Here is a 21,439-nt window from a genome sequence, read left to right on the forward strand (position 1 = left end):
TATCAGTCAGTTTACATTTTGCCATATTGTCGTTGACGCCTTCAGAGTGTGAAAACAACGACACTGAATGCTGCCATCGCATCGTTGCCACAGAACGTCTCGAAGATGGATAGCGCCAGTCTGCGGTTGAACGTCATATCGACGTAAATCAGAGCACCTTAACTTCTCAGTTGTGTCAGTACACCCGCCTCAATTCCCCCAAAGATTGTCCAAGAAATACTAGCCCAAGTCATCATCCCCTCACACGATCAGAGCACCTTATCATTACAGTGGTGTCAGTACATCCTCCTCAATTCCCCCAAAGATCGTCCTAGAAGAATTGGACCAGGTCACCATCGCTGCACAAGATTACCACATTCTTGGCCTTCCTCCACGTCAACGGCATGCTCCGTCACCGAGACAACTCAACTCCTGCTTCGCGGGACGGATGGTAGATGTCCTTAAAAGAAGTCTCCTTAAGGTTAACCACGGAGAGGGAGTTGTTTCAAAATAACAACTCGAGCTGATGTCACCACTGACTTCAACAGAGCATATATCGGGTGCAGGACAAGATGTTACAGACCAAATGCAGGGAGTGAAAATAACTGATAACTGCATCAGTGGCCATAACAGACAGTAAACCAACGTATCTTTTGACAGGACTTGTGACATGACTCTTCATTTACAGAACATGTGACCTAGACCACGCTTCGTTTCTTATATACATTAGTTGAATTCAACATGCTCTTTTAGTTGAACACAGTATGCGTTTCTCTTCAAACGTGCAATCTGCATTGTTTGCATGTTCAAAACCGTTGGAAAAACATATAAGTTGATATACGTTTACATCACCGTTTAATCAAAGTTTGTTTCTCATGTAATATGGGATCTCCAGTCAAACACGCCATTTCTGGATTTGTTCCCAGTTTGTATCACAATCCTATAAATGGCAAACGACGCTCCGCCTATTCCTGCGTGATGTTTGCCTGTTCTGTTGAAGGGCGTTTGCCTCGACGGCAATATATGCTCTGGAGCAACATCATCCAAGCATCGACTTGGTGAACTGACTTGGAATCACTCTACCGTATATGTCGGGTCATCTCATTTAACGATGCAAAGTTTTTGAATTTCTTCATTTCTCATGACGAAATATTACTATTTCGGTTAATGACAAGAGCAAATTTCACCTCACACTATTGAGTGATGTTTGCCTGTACTGTTGAAGGATTGCCTGTTTTGTCTGTTGTAGGTACAGTGAACACTTGTGCATGTGTGTGGTCAGGAGAGATTCTCCCTGAAGGAATTGCGTCAAAGTTAGCTGCGTCATGGCCAGTGGATAGAGGAAATGGATGTGTGGCCATCTTCGAGAGGATGAGAGTATGGATCAGGAAAAACGCCAACATAATATGCATTGTGTAATATATTTGTCCAAGGGTAGTGATACGGGTATACTCAGCACTGACACCACAGGAAGATAGGAGAAGCAGCAGAAGGGTGAGTAGGACATCATTCTGACATCGACAGCAGAGTCTGCCTTTCAGCGAGTCATATCTGTGACACAATCTCCGGCAGTAACACAAAGTGTAGCCAAGACAGGCTAATGTGATGAGAGCCACCACCGCGACAGGCAAAACGTAGGACAGCAGCAGTGATTGCCAACTTCCCATCCAATGCAAGACTTGGCCTCGACCGTATCCAACGGACAAAGTAGGGTGTTCTTTCTCAAGAACGAGGCACACAACAACGATGCCCAATGCTACCGACATGCATCCAACCAATGGAGGCAGCCATCGAGTTTTGGTTTTGACGTCTGTGAACAGGTTCAGGGCTTTCTGCAGCAGACAGAAAGCGTGGAGCATGTGAATGATGTAGACTAACAGCCATAAGAAATGTTCTAATGCTGATACGAACAACAAAGTTAGTGACTCAGGCACATGTTCTGACAAATCTAAGGCGAAGACTATTATTAAAAGGCAGATGAAGCACAGTTGTAACTTTTTGTGTGCCTTATCGTATTTTTTCCCTATCAGCTGGGTGCAGAGGGATAAACTCGCACATACAAGGGCAATCACAAGGGATATTGTTTTGTACAGTTTAAGACCATGTTCAGTCTGTACTGTGATTAGCAGAGATTTCAAAATATCGAGACAGACATGTGCAACGTCGTCCTTAATTCGGTACTGGCCTTTTGGTATCACATGGCCATTGATATTCAGTTTAAGTTGTTCATGATCGGCCAGCTTATATTCGTTCTTGGTGAAAGTGACTGTCTCGCAGCTGATAAACCCGGATTTTGAGGGGAGATTTAGATTCGTTTTCTCTGCATCAGACAAACACAAGATAAACTCCTGCAGATATAAAATGCCGTAATGGTGAGTAAGGAGAAGCGAGAAGACTCCTTGCTCCAGGTCAACCAACGTCATGGACTCGTCAAACATAGCATACATTTTGCCACCAGATTCCACAACTGACACATTCGTTAATACAGTCTTTTGTCCTACCAAACACTCCATAGTGTCTATGTCAAGCATATTAGACACCACCATCTTGTCAAGCATTACATCGATTGTGGCTTTCTGTCTGTATTGTAAAAGGGATATCTGTAACAGTCGAATGATGTCAGACAACATAAAGTCCATGTCCACTTCAAAATCAATTTTGTAAACTGAATGATTCATATTCGTTTTCAAAGGTGTCACATCAGCATACACTATTCTCAAGCTTCTGTTGTTTACATGAAAACCGTGCTTGTCTCTTGTTTCTGTGACGTCCATTCCCATGGATGATGTCACATCTTGAACCATCTTTGCGAGATCAAACGCTTCCTCAGTCGTATTAAACTGGAGCTTAAGGATCAAGTTTGGGGTCTTTAAGTAATTTTGAATATTTTGAACGAACAAACACTTGTTACCTATCAAAGTAGAATTCGAACATACCTTATCCTCACAAATATTTAGAATACCATTCCTGGTTTGATTTTCATAACAAAGAATATATTCAGAACTTATTGATCCAAATTGGCTATTGAACGAGTAGAGCATATCTATTGCTGAAATATTCTTACGAAATAAAATTGTATTACCATTGGGTATAGATGAGGAAAAGAATTGAATAAAACATCTTAGCTCGTCCTGTGTGAAAGTCCTGTTTTCACTGCACGTCAAACAGTGCGGATTTCTGTGGATTCCATGACTTCCTGCCCCAACGACAGTGATATAGCTATGACAAAGCAGACTCACGTCACTGAAAGTCAAAGAATTATTTAGTCCGAGATATCCTGTACTGTTTGTAACGCACGTTGCAGCAGGTTCTTCTTCATTACAACGACGTAACTTGGAAGTAGTGTGGAACTCAACGAGAGTCTTACAGTCAATGATTGTTCCTGATCTATTGGTGATGAAATTCATAGTTACTGGCCCGTTGGTAGGTTCTGGACAGAGCAGTGTTGAGTTCCATACCACCATATCTCGCCTGGGAACATTGTGGCACATGGCACAGAATATACTGGAGAATATTTCATGGAGGTTCCATCTGTTGGTGACAGGGGTATCAAAGGGGAAGGCATTTTCCTCGCACTTCTCCTTGATGATGTCATTGTTAAATTCGTCAGGACATTTGTTAATCATGTATATTGATCTGGCATTTTTACCATCATGAATGTTGACACACGACGAGTACTCTACAGTTCTACGAGCATCATTGTAGACGACAGATGGAGACTGTACATTCTGTTTGATATCGTACAGGAATGAAATTATATCATGATCACTCTGTAGTTTCAGGCAGTTCTCAAAATAGCCTTGGCAGCAATCACCAAAAAGAGGACAAGCCTCATCACAGTTACAGTAGTGAGTGAATGTGGGTCGTAATTCTGTCAGGCATAGACCTGAACATGTACTACTAAGCAGACACATTTCAGGAACCTCCACGCCAACAAAGGTATCTGCTTGGGCTCTCCCTGCAACAAAGTAGTTTTCAACATGTCAGACCTGTAAAAATATGTGTTTGTTTGTACATGTGCTTGCCTGAGACGAATTCTAATCCGATGTTTGCATGTAAGGGATTATGTAAATCTGTTTCTGTGCAGCAGTGAACTGGGTGTGTTATTCTTCCCGAGAAATATCTGAGAACATGTTATCGGATCGTAGGCATGTTATGCTACGGATTTACCAAAAGGTACCCATTGGGTAAAGTGAGTCCATTCTGCTTTCATTGTTAGGGGAAGAGACACACAATAGACCATGGACCTATAGTGAGTTGGCATTAACAGGGGAAGCACAGTATTGAGGACTCTCGGTCTTTCGTTCTCTGTTCTTACCAAAGACACAGACATACATAGGAAAGAGCGTCTTATGCTCAGGAAGGGACGTGGAGGACTCAAATAGGACACTATTGGCAACTCTTTTCTGGAAATAATGGGGAAGCAGAGTACAGAGAAGTGTACCTTTACATATGCATGTTTACCGAAGAAAGGATATGCACAGGAGACTGGGTCCATTCGGATCCGGGATTAACAGAGAAGACACAAGTAAAGAACTATAGAACCTTTCTGTTCTGGAAGTCGCACGAAAAGATTTTGCACCCTAAACCTAGTTTACGTCCGACTCACACAAAATTGTATGGCATCAAAAACGAGAAATTAGACGTAAGATAGTTCGCTGCTCTGAATTATTTTACTCACCAATAAAAAATATCCAGACGAGTAACCCAACCATTCTGTCGTTGATCGTCGCCGCACGTAGTCACCCAACACACTAAGTCAGTATATATACATATATATGTTCACTTGAGCACGTGTCAGAGTACTGAATGCCCCTTTATCAAAATGGGTATGGCAGGAAATAACAGGTCGTAATGATATTGTGACGGATACGTTTACGAGATGCATGGAAAAGGCTGTTTACAAAAACACCATCAACACAACAGAAATAGCAGTCATCTCTGCTCCGTTGAACGCGTTTCGGAATATTTGTTGTGATCGTGGACGTGTGCTAATGGCATTGATCAGATCCTCTATTCGTCTAACATTCACTTACAGCCGCTGAGTTAACTACAGGGAAAGGAGAAAAATGGTGCCGTTTGATGTGCAATGCAATGCTGTAGACCTGTTTACAAATACTGCTTGGGGATTTGATTTATTTTGGTAATGTTTGTTGTGATTGCCTTCAAGCGAAGTGATTAATGTTATTTGTGCTGCGAATTGAAGCAGAGAGCTTTATTCTGGCACTTAATGGCCCTATAGTAGAAGCATCATATATATTTCATCAATACAAATTTTGTGACCGAAAACAGGTTATGGGTTCCATTGGTATACAGTTATAAATTGATGGGACCCGTGAAGGTCCCGGGATAGAATAGACCTTCAGCAACCCATGCTTGCCAGAAAAGGCGACTATGCTTGTCGTAAGAGGCGACTAACGGAATAGGGTGGTCAGGCAAGCTGACTTGGTTGACACGTCATCGATTCTCAATTGCGGAGATCGATGCTCAAGTTGTTGGTCACTGGATTGTCTGGTCCAGACTCAATTATTTACAGACCACCACAATCTAGGTGGAATATTGCTACGTTCGACATAAAACTAAACTTACTCATATGAAAGTCTCTGTTATCTGAAAGCAGCGTGCCCGGTTATGGGAAAACTACAATCAAAAATAGGGTTGTTCTTACTGTGTATTTAACAATGTGTAATCATAAATATCAAGAAATAGTTGATCAGAATATATGTTATATTCGTTTATGAACCTTAGGCTGTAAAAAATCATGTATGCTTTCATGTTCAACAGCCATTCGCTGTGCAGACAAGTGACACCGGGTTCAATCCTAGATTCGCAAGCCAACGTTTAAGTTTGAAGTGAATTTCTCGAAAGTGGAAGACCTGCATCGTTTCGGATTTTGTAAAAATGTGACGTACGCACGTCCCAATGCCACTGAAACATTGTTGTGCAAAAGCAAACCGATTCACTGTGAAATTCTATGAAACTCATTTATGTTGCCCCAGCCAAAAGCTGTGTCGAACATTGGTGGTGTGGAACTGATGATTGTTTCGGATATAAAGCTAGGGAATTTGTGTATTCGGCATTTTGGTATCATATTTCAGCTAACCCTTTCTTGGCAATATTCCAGGTTTATGACTGCGGTCTGTAAACAAGTGAGTCTACATGTAGATCAGACAGTTAGTTTACCGATATCATTAGCATCGATTAACCCAATTAGGATACAATGACATCCATCAGCCACCCGATCCTGCTCTTTGACGGTTGTCAGGTAACGCTTGGGACCACACATGTATAGTATCATGAACTACTCAACTGCGACATAACCACATGTATAGTATCATGAACTACTCAACAGTGACATAACCACATGTATAGTATCATGAACTACTCAACAGTGACATAACCACATGTATAGTATCATGAACTACTCAACAGTGACATAACCACATGTATAGTATCATGAACTACTCAACAGTGACATAACCACATGTATAGTATCATGAACTACTCAACTGCGACATAACCACATGTATAGTGTCATGAACTACTCAACTGTGACATAACCACATGTATAGTGTCATGAACTACTCAACAGTGACATAACCACATGTATAGTGTCATGAACTACTCAACAGTGACATAACCACATGTATAGTATCACGAACTACTCAAAAGTGACATAACCACATGTATAGTATCATGAACTACTCAACAGTGACATAACCACATGTATAGTATCATGAACTACTCAACTGCGACATAACCACATGTATAGTATCATGAACTACTCAACAGTGACATAACCACATGTATTGTATCATGAACTACTCAACAGTGACATAACCACATGTATAGTATCATGAACTACTCAACAGTGACATAACCACATGTATAGTATCACGAACTACTCAAAAGTGACATAACCACATGTATAGTATCATGAACTACTCAACAGTGACATAACCACATGTATAGTATCATGAACTACTCAACTGCGACATAACCACATGTATAGTATCATGAACTACTCAACAGTGACATAACCACATGTATAGTATCATGAACTACTCAACAGTGACATAACCACATGTATAGTATCATGAACTACTCAACAGTGACATAACCACATGTATAGTATCATGAACTACTCAACTGCGACATAACCACATGTATAGTATCATGAACTACTCAACTGCGACATAACCACATGTATAGTATCATGAACTACTCAACAGTGACATAACCACATGTATAGTATCATGAACTACTCAACTGTGACATAACCACATGTATAGTATCATGAACTACTCAACTGTGACATAACCACATGTATAGTATCATGAACTACTCAACTGTGACATAACCACATGTATAGTATCATGAACTACTCAACAGTGACATAACCACATGTATAGTATCATGAACTACTCAACTGTGACATAACCACATGTATAGTATCATGAACTACTCAACAGTGACATAACCACATGTATAGTATCATGAACTACTCAACAGTGACATAACCACATGTATAGTATCATGAACTACTCAGCTGTGATATAACCACATGTATAGTATCATGAACTACTCAGCTGTGACATAACCACATGTATTAACGAAGTCACCATCCCTGAACACCCAAACTGGTAGTCGTCTCAAATATCCAGCACGGGTTGCTTAGGACAAATTCTAACCGCAGACTTCAGTGGCCACATCACATTTATAAAACGAGTGATACATGCAGTGTTTTCAGACACACCTTATCGACACAGGCTCAACGTGCTATTTTATATCTCGTGGTTTGCTGGAACTCATTGACACTTTAAATGAAGCCAGAGATAAGTTATCAGCAACAAGCATGTCATCAGACACCACAGCAACAATGAGCTAATTGGTCAGAATGATGTGCATAGTTTCTCTAGTGTGATTAATCCACACCCAAAAAGCAGGCAGAAAAACCAGTATTAAGGCTTTTCAAAGATGACAAATGCAAGGCCATGAAAACGTTGGCTGTTTTATTTATGAATCAATCAACAAAAGTGAAATAATTTTCTTTGAAACATGTAAGTGACATCTTCGATAACTGAGGTGGTGCACAAAACGCATCCGTTTTAAACATGTTAGCGTTATGCGATTTGTTAAAATATTGACAGGAATTTAAAACCATTATACACGTGGAAATGTCTTTTAGAAATATTTTTGAATTATCAAACATCAGTCAAAAGGTGTATATCGAAACGCAATACTGCCAATCTCAGCATTGCCGTAGGATGTTGTTCTTGATGCTGCAATGGCACCTTACATCGACCTACACCAGAACACTCTATGTTCTTTTGGTGGCTATACCCGCCTCAATTCAGCTATATATCTCGAATAACCGGTAGACCAAGAGGGACAGCTTCACAAGATTACACCATTAGGGACTTAGGGCGTGAGAAGGTCGGTATTTCTACCCATATTAAGACGTTTGCCTCGACGGCAATATATGCACCGGAACAACATCATCCCAACATCCACACGGTGAACTGACTTGGAATCACTCTACCGTATATGTCCGGTCATCACATTTACCGATGCAAAACAGAGTTTCTTCAGTCTAACAGACAATGTTTGGATTTCTTCACTTGTCGTGAGGAAATGATACAATTTCGATAAATGACAAAAAACTTCCACCTCACACTATTGAGTGATGTTTGCCTGTACTGTTGAAGGATTGCCTGTTTTGTCTGTTGTAGGTACAGTGAACACTTGTGCATGTGTGTGGTCAGGAGAGATTCTCCCTGAAGGAATTGCGTCAAAGTTAGCTGCGTCATGGCCAGTGGATAGAGGAAATGGATGTGTGGCCATCTTCGAGAGGATGAGAGTATGGATCAGGAAAAACGCCAACATAATATGCATTGTGTAATATATTTGTCCAAGGGTAGTGATACGGGTATACTCAGCACTGACACCACAGGAAGATAGGAGAAGCAGCAGAAGGGTGAGTAGGACATCATTCTGACATCGACAGCAGAGTCTGCCTTTCAGCGAGTCATATCTGTGACACAATCTCCGGCAGTAACACAAAGTGTAGCCAAGACAGGCTAATGTGATGAGAGCCACCACCGTGACAGGCAAAACGTAGGACAGCAGCAGTGATTGCCAACTTCCCATTCAATGCAAGACTTGGCCTCGACCGTATCCAACGGACAAAGTAGGGTGTTCTTTCTCAAGAACGAGGCACACAACAACGATGCCCAATGCTACCGACATGCATCCAACCAAAGGAGGCAGCCATCGAGTTTTGGTTTTGGCGTCTTTGAACAGGTTCAGGGCTTTCTGCAGCAGACAGAAAGCGTGGAGCATGTGAATGATGTAGACTAACAGCCATAAGAAATGTTCTAATGCTGATACGAACAACAAAGTTAGTGACTCGGGCACATGTTCTGACAAATCTAAGGCGAAGACTATTATTAAAAGGCAGATGAAGCACAGTTGTAACTTTTTGTGTGCCTTATCGTATTTTTTCCCTATCAGCTGGGTGCAGAGGGATAAACTCGCACATACAAGGGCAATCACAAGGGATATTGTTTTGTACAGTTTAAGACCATGTTCAGTCTGTACTGTGATTAGCAGAGATTTCAAAATATCGAGACAGACATGTGCAACGTCGTCCTTAATTCGGTACTGGCCTTTTGGTATCACATGGCCATTAATATTCAGTTTAAGTTGTTCATGATCGGCCAGCTTATATTCGTTCTTGGTGAAAGTGACTGTCTCGCAGCTGATAAACCCGGATTTTGAGGGGAGATTTAGATTCGTTTTCTCTGCATCAGATAAACACAAGATAAACTCCTGCAGATATAAAATGCCGTAATGGTGAGTAAGGAGAAGCGAGAAGACTCCTTGCTCCAGGTCAACCAGCGTCCTGGACTCTTCAAACATAGCATACATTTTGCCACCAGATTCCACAACTGACACATTCGTTAATACAGTCTTTTGTCCTACCAAACATTCCATAGTGTCTATGTCAAGCATATTAGACACCACCATCTTGTCAAGCATTACATCGATTGTGGCTTTATGTCGGTATTGTAAAAGGGATATCTGTAACAGTCGAATGTTGTCAGACAACATAAAATCCATGTCCACTTCAAAATCAGTTTTGTAAACTGAATGATTCATATTGGTTTTCAAAGGTGTCACAGCTGCATACACTATTCTCAAGCTTCTGTTGTTTACATGAAAACCGTGCTTGTCTCCTGTTTCTGAGACGGCCATTCCCATGGATGATGTCACATCTTGAACCATCTTTGCGAGATCAAACGCTTCCTCAGTTGTATTAAACTGGAGCTTAAGGATCAAGTTTGGGGTCTTTAAGTAATTTTGAATATTTTGAACGAACAAACACTTGTTACCTATCAAAGTAGAATTCGAACATACCTTATCCTCACAAATATTTAGAATACCATTCCTGGTTTGATTTTCATAACAAAGAATATATTCAGAACTTATTGATCCAAATTGGCTATTGAACGAGTAGAGCATATCTATTGCTGAAATATTCTTACGAAATAAAATTGTATTACCATTGGGTATAGATGAGGAAAAGAATTGAATAAAACATCTTAGCTCGTCCTGTGTGAAAGTCCTGTTTTCACTGCACGTCAAACAGTGCGGGTTTCTGTGGATTCCATGACTTCCTGCCCCAACGACAGTGATATAGCTATGACAAAGCAGACTCACGTCACTGAAAGTCAAAGAATTATTTAGTCCGAGATATCCTGTACTGTTTGTAACGCACGTTGCAGCAGGTTCTTCTTCATTACAACGACGTAACTTGGAAGTAGTGTGGAACTCAACGAGAGTCTTACAGTCAATGATTGTTCCTGATCTATTGGTGATGAAATTCATAGTTACTGGCCCGTTGGTAGGTTCTGGACAGAGCAGTGTTGAGTTCCATACCACCATATCTCGCCTGGGAACATTGTGGCACATGGCACAGAATATACTGGAGAATATTTCATGGAGGTTCCATCTGTTGGTGACAGGGGTATCAAAGGGGAAGGCATTTTCCTCGCACTTCTCCTTGATGATGTCATTGTTAAATTCGTCAGGACATCTGTTAATCATGTACATTGATCTGGCATTTTTACCATCATGAAGGCTAACACACGACGAGTACTCTACAGTTCTACGAGCATCATTGTTGACGACAGATGGAGACTGTACATTCTGTTTGATGTCATACAGGAATGAAATTATATCATGATCACTCTGTAGTTTCAGGCAGTTCTCAAAATAGCCTTGGCAACAATCACCAAAAAGAGGACAAGCCTCATCACAGTTACAGTAGTGAGTGAATGTGGGTCGTAATTCTGTCAGGCATAGACCTGAACATGTACTACTAAGCAGACACATTTCAGGAACCTCCACGCCAACAAAGGTATCTGCTTGGGCTCTCCCTGCAACAAAGTAGTTTTCAACATGTCAGACCTGTAAAAATATGTGTTTGTTTGTACATGTGCTTGCCTGAGACGAATTCTAATCCGATGTTTGCATGTAAGGGATTATGTAAATCTGTTTCTGTGCAGCAGTGAACTGGGTGTGTTATTCTTCCCGAGAAATATCTGAGAACATGTTATCGGATCGTAGGCATGTTATGCTACGGATTTACCAAAAGGTACCCATTGGGTAAAGTGAGTCCATTCTGCTTTCATTGTTAGGGGAAGAGACACACAATAGACCATGGACCTATAGTGAGTTGGCATTAACAGAGGAAGCACAGTATTGAGGACTCTCGGTCTTTCGTTCTCTGTTCTTACCAAAGACACAGACATACATAGGAAAGAGCGTCTTATGCTCAGGAAGGGACGTGGAGGACTCAAATAGGACACTATTGGCAACTCTTTTCTGGAAATAATGGGGAAGCAGAGTACAGAGAAGTGTACCTTTACATATGCATGTTTACCGAAGAAAGGATATGCACAGGAGACTGGGTCCATTCGGATCCGGGATTAACAGAGAAGACACAAGTAAAGAACTATAGAACCTTTCTGTTCTGGAAGTCGCACGAAAAGATTTTGCACCCTAAACCTAGTTTACGTCCGACTCACACAAAATTGTATGGCATCAAAAACGAGAAATTAGACGTAAGATAGTTCGCTGCTCTGAATTATTTTACTCACCAATAAAAAATATCCAGACGAGTAACCCAACCATTCTGTCGTTGATCGTCGCCGCACGTAGTCACCCAACACACTAAGTCAGTATATATACATATATATGTTCACTTGAGCACGTGTCAGAGTACTGAATGCCCCTTTATCAAAATGGGTATGGCAGGAAATAACAGGTCGTAATGATATTGTGACGGATACGTTTACGAGATGCATGGAAAAGGCTATTTACAAAAACACCATCAACACTACAGAAATAGCAGTCATCTCTGCTCCGTTGAACGCGTTTCGGAATATTTGTTGTGATCGTGGACGTGTGCTAATGGCATTGATCAGATCCTCTATTCGTCTACCATTCACTTACAGCCGCTGAGTTAACTACAGGGAAAGGAGAAAAATGGTGCCGTTTGATGTGCAATGCAATGCTGTACACCTGTTTACAAATATTGCTTGGGGATTTGATTTATTTTGGTAATGTTTGTTGTGATTGCCTTCAAGCGAAGTGATTAATGTTATTTGTGCTGCAAATTGAAGCAGAGAGCTTTATTCTGGCACTTAATGGCCCTATAGTAGAAGCATCATATATATTTCATCAATACAAATTTTGTAACCGACAACAGGTTATGGGTTCCATTGGTATACAGTTATAAATTGATGGGACCCGTGAAGGTCCCGGGATAGAATAGGCCTTCAGCAACCCATGCTTGCCAGAAAAGGCGACTATGCTTGTCGTAAGAGGCGACTAACGGAATAGGGTGGTCAGGCAAGCTGACTTGGTTGACACGTCATCGATTCTCAATTGCGGAGATCGATGCTCATGTTGTTGGTCACTGGATTGTCTGGTCCAGACTCAATTATTTACAGACCACCACAATCTAGGTGGAATATTGCTAAGTTCGACATAAAACTAAACTTACTCATATGAAAGTCTCTGTTATCTGAAAGCAGCGTGCCCGGTTATGGGAAAACTACAATCAAAAATAGGGTTGTTCTTACTGTGTATTTAACAATGTGTAATCATAAATATCAAGAAATAGTTGATCAGAATATATGTTATATTCGTTTATGAACCTTAGGCTGTAAAAAATCATGTATGCTTTCATGTTCAACAGCCATTCGCTGTGCAGACAAGTGACACCGGGTTCAATCCTAGATTCGCAAGCCAACGTTTAAGTTTGAAGTGAATTTCTCGAAAGTGGAAGACCTGCATCGTTTCGGATTTTGTAAAAATGTGACGTACGCACGTCCCAATGCCACTGAAACATTGTTGTGCAAAAGCAAACCGATTCACTGTGAAATTCTATGAAACTCATTTATGTTGCCCCAGCCAAAAGCTGTGTCGAACATTGATGGTGTGGAACTGATGATTGTTTCGGATATAAAACTAGGGAATTTGTGTATTCGGCATTTTCCTATCATATTTCAGCTAACCCTTTCTTGGCAATATTCCAGGTTTATGACTGCGGTCTGTAAACAAGTGAGTCTACATGTAGATCAGACAGTTAGTTTACCGATATCATTAGCATCGATTAACCCAATTAGGATACAATGACATCCATCAGCCACCCGATCCTGCTCTTTGACGGTTGTCAGGTAACGCTTGGGACCACACATGTATAGTATCATGAACTACTCAACAGTGACATAACCACATGTATAGTATCATGAACTACTCAACTGTGACATAACCACATGTATAGTATCATGAACTACTCAACAGTGACATAACCACATGTATAGTATCATGAACTACTCAACAGTGACATAACCACATGTATAGTATCATGAACTACTCAACTGTGACATAACCACATGTATTAACGAAGTCACCATCCCTGAACACCCAAACTAGTAGTCGCCTCAAATATCCAGCACGGGTTGCTTAGGACAAATTCTAACCGCAGACTTCAGTGGCCACATCACATTTATAAAAAGAGTGATACATGTAGTGTTTTCAGACACACCTTATCGACACAGGCTCAACGTGCTATTTTATATGCTCGTGGTTTGCTGGAACTCATTGACACTTTAAATGAAGCCAGAGATAAGTTATCAGCAACAAGCATGTCATCAGACACCACAGCAACAATGAGCTAATTGGTCAGAATGATGTGCATAGTTTCTCTAGTGTGATTAATCCACACCCAAAAAGCAGGCAGAAAAACCAGTATTAAGGCTTTTCAAAGATGACAAATGCAAGGCCATGAAAACGTTGGCTGTTTTATTTATGAATCAATCAACAAAAGTGAAATAATTTTCTTTGAAACATGTAAGTGACATCTTCGATAACTGAGGTGGTGCACAAAACGCATCCGTTTTAAACATGTTAGCGTTATGCGATTTGTTAAAATATTGACAGGAATTTAAAACCATTATACACGTGGAAATGTCTTTTAGAAATATTTTTGAATTATCAAACATCAGTCAAAAGGTGTATATCGAAACGCAATACTGCCAATCTCAGCATTGCCGTAGGATGTTGTTCTTGATGCTGCAATGGCACCTTACATCGACCTACACCAGAACACTCTATGTTCTTTTGGTGGCTATACCCGCCTCAATTCAGCTATATATCTCGAATAACCGGTAGACCAAGAGGGACAGCTTCACAAGATTACACCATTAGGGACTTAGGGCGTGAGAAGGTCGGTATTTCTACCCATATTAAGACGTTTGCCTCGACGGCAATATATGCACCGGAACAACATCATCCCAACATCCACACGGTGAACTGACTTGGAATCACTCTACCGTATATGTCCGGTCATCACATTTACCGATGTAAAACAGAGTTTCTTCAGTCTAACAGACAGTTTTTTTATTTCTTTACTTGTGAGGAAATGATACAATTTCGATAAATGACAAAAATCTTCCACCTCACACTATTGAGTGATGTTTGCCTGTACTGTTGAAGGATTGCCTGTTTTGTCTGTTGTAGGTACAGTGAACACTTGTGCATGTGTGTGGTCAGGAGAGATTCTCCCTGAAGGAATTGCGTCAAAGTTAGCTGCGTCATGGCCAGTGTATAGAGGAAATGGATGTGTGGCCATCTTCGAGAGGATGAGAGTATGGATCAGGAAAAACGCCAACACAATATGCATTGTGTAATATATTTGTCCAAGGGTAGTGATACGGGTATACTCAGCACTGACACCACAGGAAGATAGGAGAAGCAGCAGAAGGGTGAGTAGGACATCATTCTGACATCGACAGCAGAGTCTGCCTTTCAGCGAGTCATATCTGTGACACAATCTCCGGCAGTACCACAAAGTGTAGCCAAGACAGGCTAATGTGATGAGAGCCACCACCGTGACAGGCAAAACGTAGGACAGCAGCAGCGATTGCCAACTTTCCATCCAATGCAAGACTTGGCCTTGACCGTATCCAACGGACAAAGTAGGGTGTTCTTTCTCAAGAACGAGGCACACAACAACGATGCCCAATGCTACCGACATGCATCCAGCCAATGGAGGCAGCCATCGAGTTTTGGTTTTGACGTCTGTGAACAGGTTCAGGGCTTTCTGCAGCAGACAGAAAGCGTGGAGCATGTGAATGATGTAGACTAACAGCCATAAGAAATGTTCTAATGCTGATACGAACAACAAAGTTAGTGACTCAGGCACATGTTCTGACAAATCTAAGGCGAAGACTATGATTAGAAGACAGATGAAGCACAGTTGTAACTTATTGTGTGCCTCTTCATAGTCTTTCCCTATCAGTTTTATGCAAAAGGACAAACTCACACATACAAGGGTAATCACAAGGGATATTGTTTTGTACAGTTTAAGACCATGTTCAGTCTGTACTGTGATTAGCAGAGACTTCAAAATATCGAGACAGACATGTGCTACGTCGTCCTTAATTCGGTACTGGCCTTGTGGTATCACATGGCCATTAATATTCAGTTTAAGTTGGTCATGATCGGCCAGCTTATATTCGTTCTTGGTGAAAGTGACCGTCTCGCAGGTGAAAAACCTGGATTTTGAGGGGAGATTTAGATTCGTTTTCTCTGCATCAGACAAACACAAGATAAACTCCTGCAGATATAAAATGTCGTAATGGTGAGTAAGGAGAAACGAGAAGACTCCTTGCTCCAGGTCAACCAGCGTCCTGGACTCTTCAAACATAGCATACATTTTGCCACCAGATTCCACAACTGATACATTCGTTAATACAGTCTTTTGTCCTACCAAACACTCCATAGTGTCTATGTCAAGCATATTAGACACCACCATCTTGTCAAGCATTACATCGATTGTGGCTTTATGTCGGTATTGTAAAAGGGATATCTGTAACAGTCGAATGATGTCAGACAACATAAAATCCATGTCCACTTCAAAATCAATTTTGTAAACTGAATGATTCATATTCGTTTTCAAAGGTGTCACATCAGCATACACTATTCTCAAGCTTCTGTTGTTTACATGAAAACCGTGCTTGTCTCCTGTTTCTGTGACGGCCATTCCCATGGATGATGTCACATCTTGAACCATCTTTGCGAGATCAAACGCTTCCTCAGTTGTATTAAACTGGAGCTTAAGGATCAAGTTTGGGGTCTTTAAGTAATTTTGAATATTTTGAACGAACAAACACTTGTTACCTATCAAAGTAGAATTCGAACATACCTCATCCTCACAAATATTTAGAATATCATTCCTGGTTTGATTCTCATAACAAAGCATATACTCAGGAATTATTGATCCAAATTGGCTATTGAACGAGTAGAACATATCTGCAGGGGAAATACTCTTACGAAATTCTATTGTTTCCCCTGCGGCTAAATATGGGCGATCATAATGACGATAACATCCCAGCTCATCCTCTGTGAATGTCCTGTTTTCACTGCACGTCAAACAGTGCGGATTTCTGTGGAGTCCATGACTTCCTGCCACCACGCTTGTGATATAGCTATGACAAAGCAGACTGATGTCACTAAAAGAAATTGACTCGTTTAGTCCAAGATATCCTGTACTGTTTTTATCGCACGTTGCAGCAGGCTCTTTTACATTACAACGACGTAATTTGGAAGTAGTGTGGTACTCAACGTGAGACCTGCATCTAGTGGTGATAATATGCTTTGGTGCTGGCTCGGTTGGTGATTTAGGACAGATTAATGTAGAGTTCCATACCACCATATCTCGCCTGGGAACATTGTGGCACATGGCACAGAATATACTGGAGAATATTTCATGGAGGTTCCATCTGTTGGTGACAGGGGTATCAAAGGGGAAGGCATTTTCCTCGCACTTCTCCTTGATGATGTCATTGTTAAATTCGTCAGGACATCTGTTAATCATGTATATTGATCTGACATTTTTACCATCATGAATGTTGACACACGACGAGTACTCTACAGTTCTACGAGCATCATTGTAGGCGACAGATGGAGACTGTACATTCTGTTTGATGTCATACAGGAATGAAATTATATCATGATCACTCTGTAGTTTCAGGCAGTTCTCAAAATAGCCTTGGCAACAATCACCAAAAAGAGGACAAGCCTCATCACAGTTACAGAAATGAGTGGATGAAGCTGTGAAGTCTGCTTGACACAGATCTGAACATGTGTGCAGGCAAAAATTGGGAACATCCACGCCAACAAAGGTGTCTGCCCGGGCTGTTCCTGCAAGAGAGAAAAAAATAATCAAGTTTGCTGTTGAACCTGTTAATTTCGTGATAGATACATTTGATTTAAAAAGCAAATGGCATCGAAAGACTTTAAAATATCTAGATTGTCATATAGTTGTTGAAACTAGATCAAGGAAATTCAACTAATACGTTTTCAATTAACGATACAAGATTTTGAAAAACTGCCAACAGATCGCTAGCAACCAAAGGTAGGTCGTCATGACAAGGACTTACAAAACCTCTGTTTTCTTTACGGTTGACATGAGATATTACCAACTGCACTGACCAGGTCAGCGAGATGGACAAAACCAATTAATCCGTTGAAGAATATTCTGAACCATAAACATTAAATGTGAACCCTGCGTAAAACCCTGTATCTGAGGCACGAGTACCTCCAGTCTGGGGAGAGGAACGCAGGAAAGGATCAGGTGAATTCAATGCCGTGGATTACCTGGGGAGATAAGAGGATTATTGATATTTCCAGCTTATTGACCAGGATTAGCCCCAAAGCGTAGGTCTATCCTGCTCTGGAATGCTGAGGTGAAGATACACATAGAGGATTTTAGATCTACACCCCTATGGAAATACCAGACTATTACGTGCATAGGGGGTTTGGGGTTGTACTGCTTTGGAGCAAACATTTGAAGAATCGCAAAGGGAACTGATGGTCTCTAATGCTATGGAACGATCAGGAGAAGACACGCTCAGATGACTGCAGACCTATACTTCTCTGGAATTATTCGTGGGAGACACTCAATATGGACTGGGAAACCACCCTTTGGGGAATTATCAAGGAAACACGTGCCTATTTTACTCTGGAATTATTAGGAGAATACATGCAAATGTATCCATGGGCCTTCTCTATTCCGGTGACACTGAGGACTTTTTCACCTTTAGAATTATGAGGAAAGACGGATAAAGTTCTGTGGGCTTATTCTGTTAGCTAACTGTCAAGGTGCGATGTGTATATGTGACTGTGGAGCAATTCCAAAAGGGAATTAATTCAGGATGACGCGCATAGACTGTGGGTCTGTTCTGTACCTGAATTACCTGGGGATGACGAACATTGAGGAATGCAAACCTCGAGGATGAAGAAGTTAAGATGTGCACTGGGTAATAAGCCGGTTCAGCTCTGGACGTATTTTGGAAGACGGTTACAAGTATGTGCTTACATTGAGCTCCGGGCATTGTCGGGGTAAAAGGCACCGAGGATTGAGAATCTACTTTGCTCTGGAATTACTACAAGAAGAATATTGGACTCGGGAAAATGATAACGTTTTAGACTTTTTAAACAAACAGATACCACAAACATTAGCATTGTAGTAAGATATCAAATTATTTAGGCTGAAAAATCACCACAATCAAAGTTTCAGTAGTAGCAGGTAAAGATATATCGAATCTCCGAACATTGTCATCGAGAGGGTCTCAGTATGTGGCTTCAGTAATCGTCCACCTGTGAACATGAAACTGCACTCTAATCGTATGTTAACCAACTTAGCAAGAAGTCGGTTTCACACTACAACAGTGACATCACGTCGTATTGGAAATTGGTTAACACCCCATAACTGATTTACCTGGTTAGACTTGTGAAGGCTCAAAACGAAAAAGAGGGAAAATGTGTTTCTTTGGGTGGGGGAAGAAGCAGGGGGGAGGGGGAAGATCAAACTCGACAAAACCTTTAAAGGATGACTAGCATACTAGACGGATACATTTACTGGAGTCTTTAAGTTAGATTCAATCACGACTTCAAACGATCATCTAGTGTTTAGGAAATGTAACAGACAAAACAAACTGTGTGAAAAATATTGTTGATGCAAACAATTGCTTCAAAATTGTTTGTGTTATGAGATTATGACAAAACATGATCGATGGCTTGGTCGTTCAGTCACTGCTACCAGTCTTCGATGGTTTCAATCAATCCGACGCCACTGATATGACGTCTACCACGAGAACCTAGTTGCAAGACTGTTCGTTATATATTTAAATAATAATAATAACAATAATAATCCCATTACTCACCAATAATAGAGAATATCCAGACGAATAACCCAACCATACTGTTGTTGACGGCCGTTGCATGTGGTCTTCAAACATCAAATGTGCACTTCAGTAGTTGAATACAGCGTTGAATACCTAACAAAGCGGGCGGGTGGAGCAGGGCAGGAAGTATCAGGTTGTAATGATATTGTGACGGATGTATTTATGAGATAAGTCAAAGCTGTTTTCAAAAACACCATTACCATAATAGGAATAGCAGCCATTCCTGTTTACCGTGATGCTTGTAAATGCTCTGTGACGTAGGAATATTTATTGTGATCGTAGGCCAGCGCTAATGGCATTGATCGGATACTCTCTATATGTCGCTCATTCACATACAGGCGCTGATTACGCTACAGGGCAGAAGGTGAATAACAGGTGGCGTTTGATGTGCAGACAAAACCTGATATGTACCTATTTACAAATATCGCTCTGGGAATTGATTTGTTTTTGTAACTGCAATAACGCCTTCATATTAAGTGATTAATGGTATTTGTTCTGTCAATTGTATCGGAACACTTTATGCTGGCAAGTGATGGGCCTGTTGTGGAAGCATCATATATCTTTCATCAATTTTGATCAATGAAACCACAAAACAGGCTCAAATCAAACTAATGAGCATTTTAAAAATGCAACCCTTTTCTACATTTATATATTGAAACTGCTTTCAAGACATGCCATATTTTTTCACCGATTTGTATTAAATTATTATATTAATGCACAGGTACATGTGACAACAAAATGTCGTATTTCGATGTGATAGACCTGTACTCTATCATAATAAATGTTATGCTTGCTGATATTTATGGAGGATTGTGTTTCAGAATGGCCCTGATGTTTGTCAACAACAACAAGTCCCTGCTGAAGTGTTTCATCATAGAGGTACTTAATATATTTGGTGTTTTCCTCCAACACCAAGCTCACTCCATGATATTATGGAACAGTACAGTGGTGATAAAGCCAAATTACTCATCTGTTGCTTAACACTATAACACACCTGGTGTCATTTGTATAAATTCTGTAACATTTTGTCTCTTAAATATATTTTAATGAAGATGACAAGTTACACGTTCGTTGATATTATGAGTAAATGAGCATACATTTTACAGATGAAATATCAAAACTGACATCATGAAAAAGTTCACACATATGCCACATCCATCACTTTTTGGCGACTTCTTATCGTGGATCAGGGTGGTGTTGGGCGGTCCTTCGTGCTCCCTTTGCTCATTCCGTGTTACGTTACCATCAGCCTGTAAAGATGGTGAGTGTGTCGTCACTGGTACAGCTTGAGCACCTGCACCCGGAGCAGAGACACCCGAGACAGAACTCGTTCTTGGGGACGTTCGTAATCTTGCTTCTTTGTCATCACCATCTTTGTCATCTGGATTTGTGACCTCCTCTTTAACCCTTGGGACAGAACCTTCGGCCGATAAATTGGATTTTGAAATTTGTCCATGAATTTCTGTCATGTATGTTACTGCAGGGGGATTTGTGTGATGTTTCATCAGTTTATCAGCGATAGCATCCATAGATGACTTAGTACTGATGTTTATGTTACCAGTACTTTGAATCGTTTCATCTACAGAACCACTGGTCTTTACTGGATGAGATGTGTCTATACGTTTGGACAAACCAGT

General features: G+C 40.8%; 2 protein-coding genes and 1 pseudogene across 2 annotated transcripts; all 3 read right to left on the reverse strand.

Annotated features, from left to right (window-relative positions):
- Positions 1–1,172: 1,172 nt before the first annotated feature.
- On the reverse strand, positions 1,173–4,712 carry LOC137260728 (uncharacterized; the record flags this gene model as incomplete). The annotated part of the gene is made up of 2 exons (XM_067798310.1): positions 1,173–3,937; positions 4,661–4,712. Coding segments are annotated over 2 exons (2,817 nt in total), but the record flags the coding sequence as incomplete, so codon positions are not given.
- Positions 4,713–8,655: 3,943 nt separating this feature from the next.
- Positions 8,656–12,195, reverse strand: LOC137260729 (uncharacterized; annotated as a pseudogene).
- Positions 12,196–15,016: 2,821 nt separating this feature from the next.
- Positions 15,017–19,872, reverse strand: LOC137260730 (uncharacterized). Its single transcript, XM_067798311.1, has 3 exons — positions 19,782–19,872; positions 15,977–17,757; positions 15,017–15,655 (listed from the first exon to the last, which is right to left on the reverse strand). Exons 1-3 carry the CDS (start codon positions 19,816–19,818, stop codon positions 15,017–15,019), a joined length of 2,457 nt encoding a protein of 818 aa, XP_067654412.1. The 5' UTR covers positions 19,819–19,872.
- Positions 19,873–21,439: the final 1,567 nt, after the last annotated feature.

This window comes from Haliotis asinina, chromosome 14 (assembly GCF_037392515.1).
Source record: "Haliotis asinina isolate JCU_RB_2024 chromosome 14, JCU_Hal_asi_v2, whole genome shotgun sequence".
Taxonomy (NCBI): Eukaryota; Metazoa; Mollusca; class Gastropoda; order Lepetellida; family Haliotidae; genus Haliotis; species Haliotis asinina.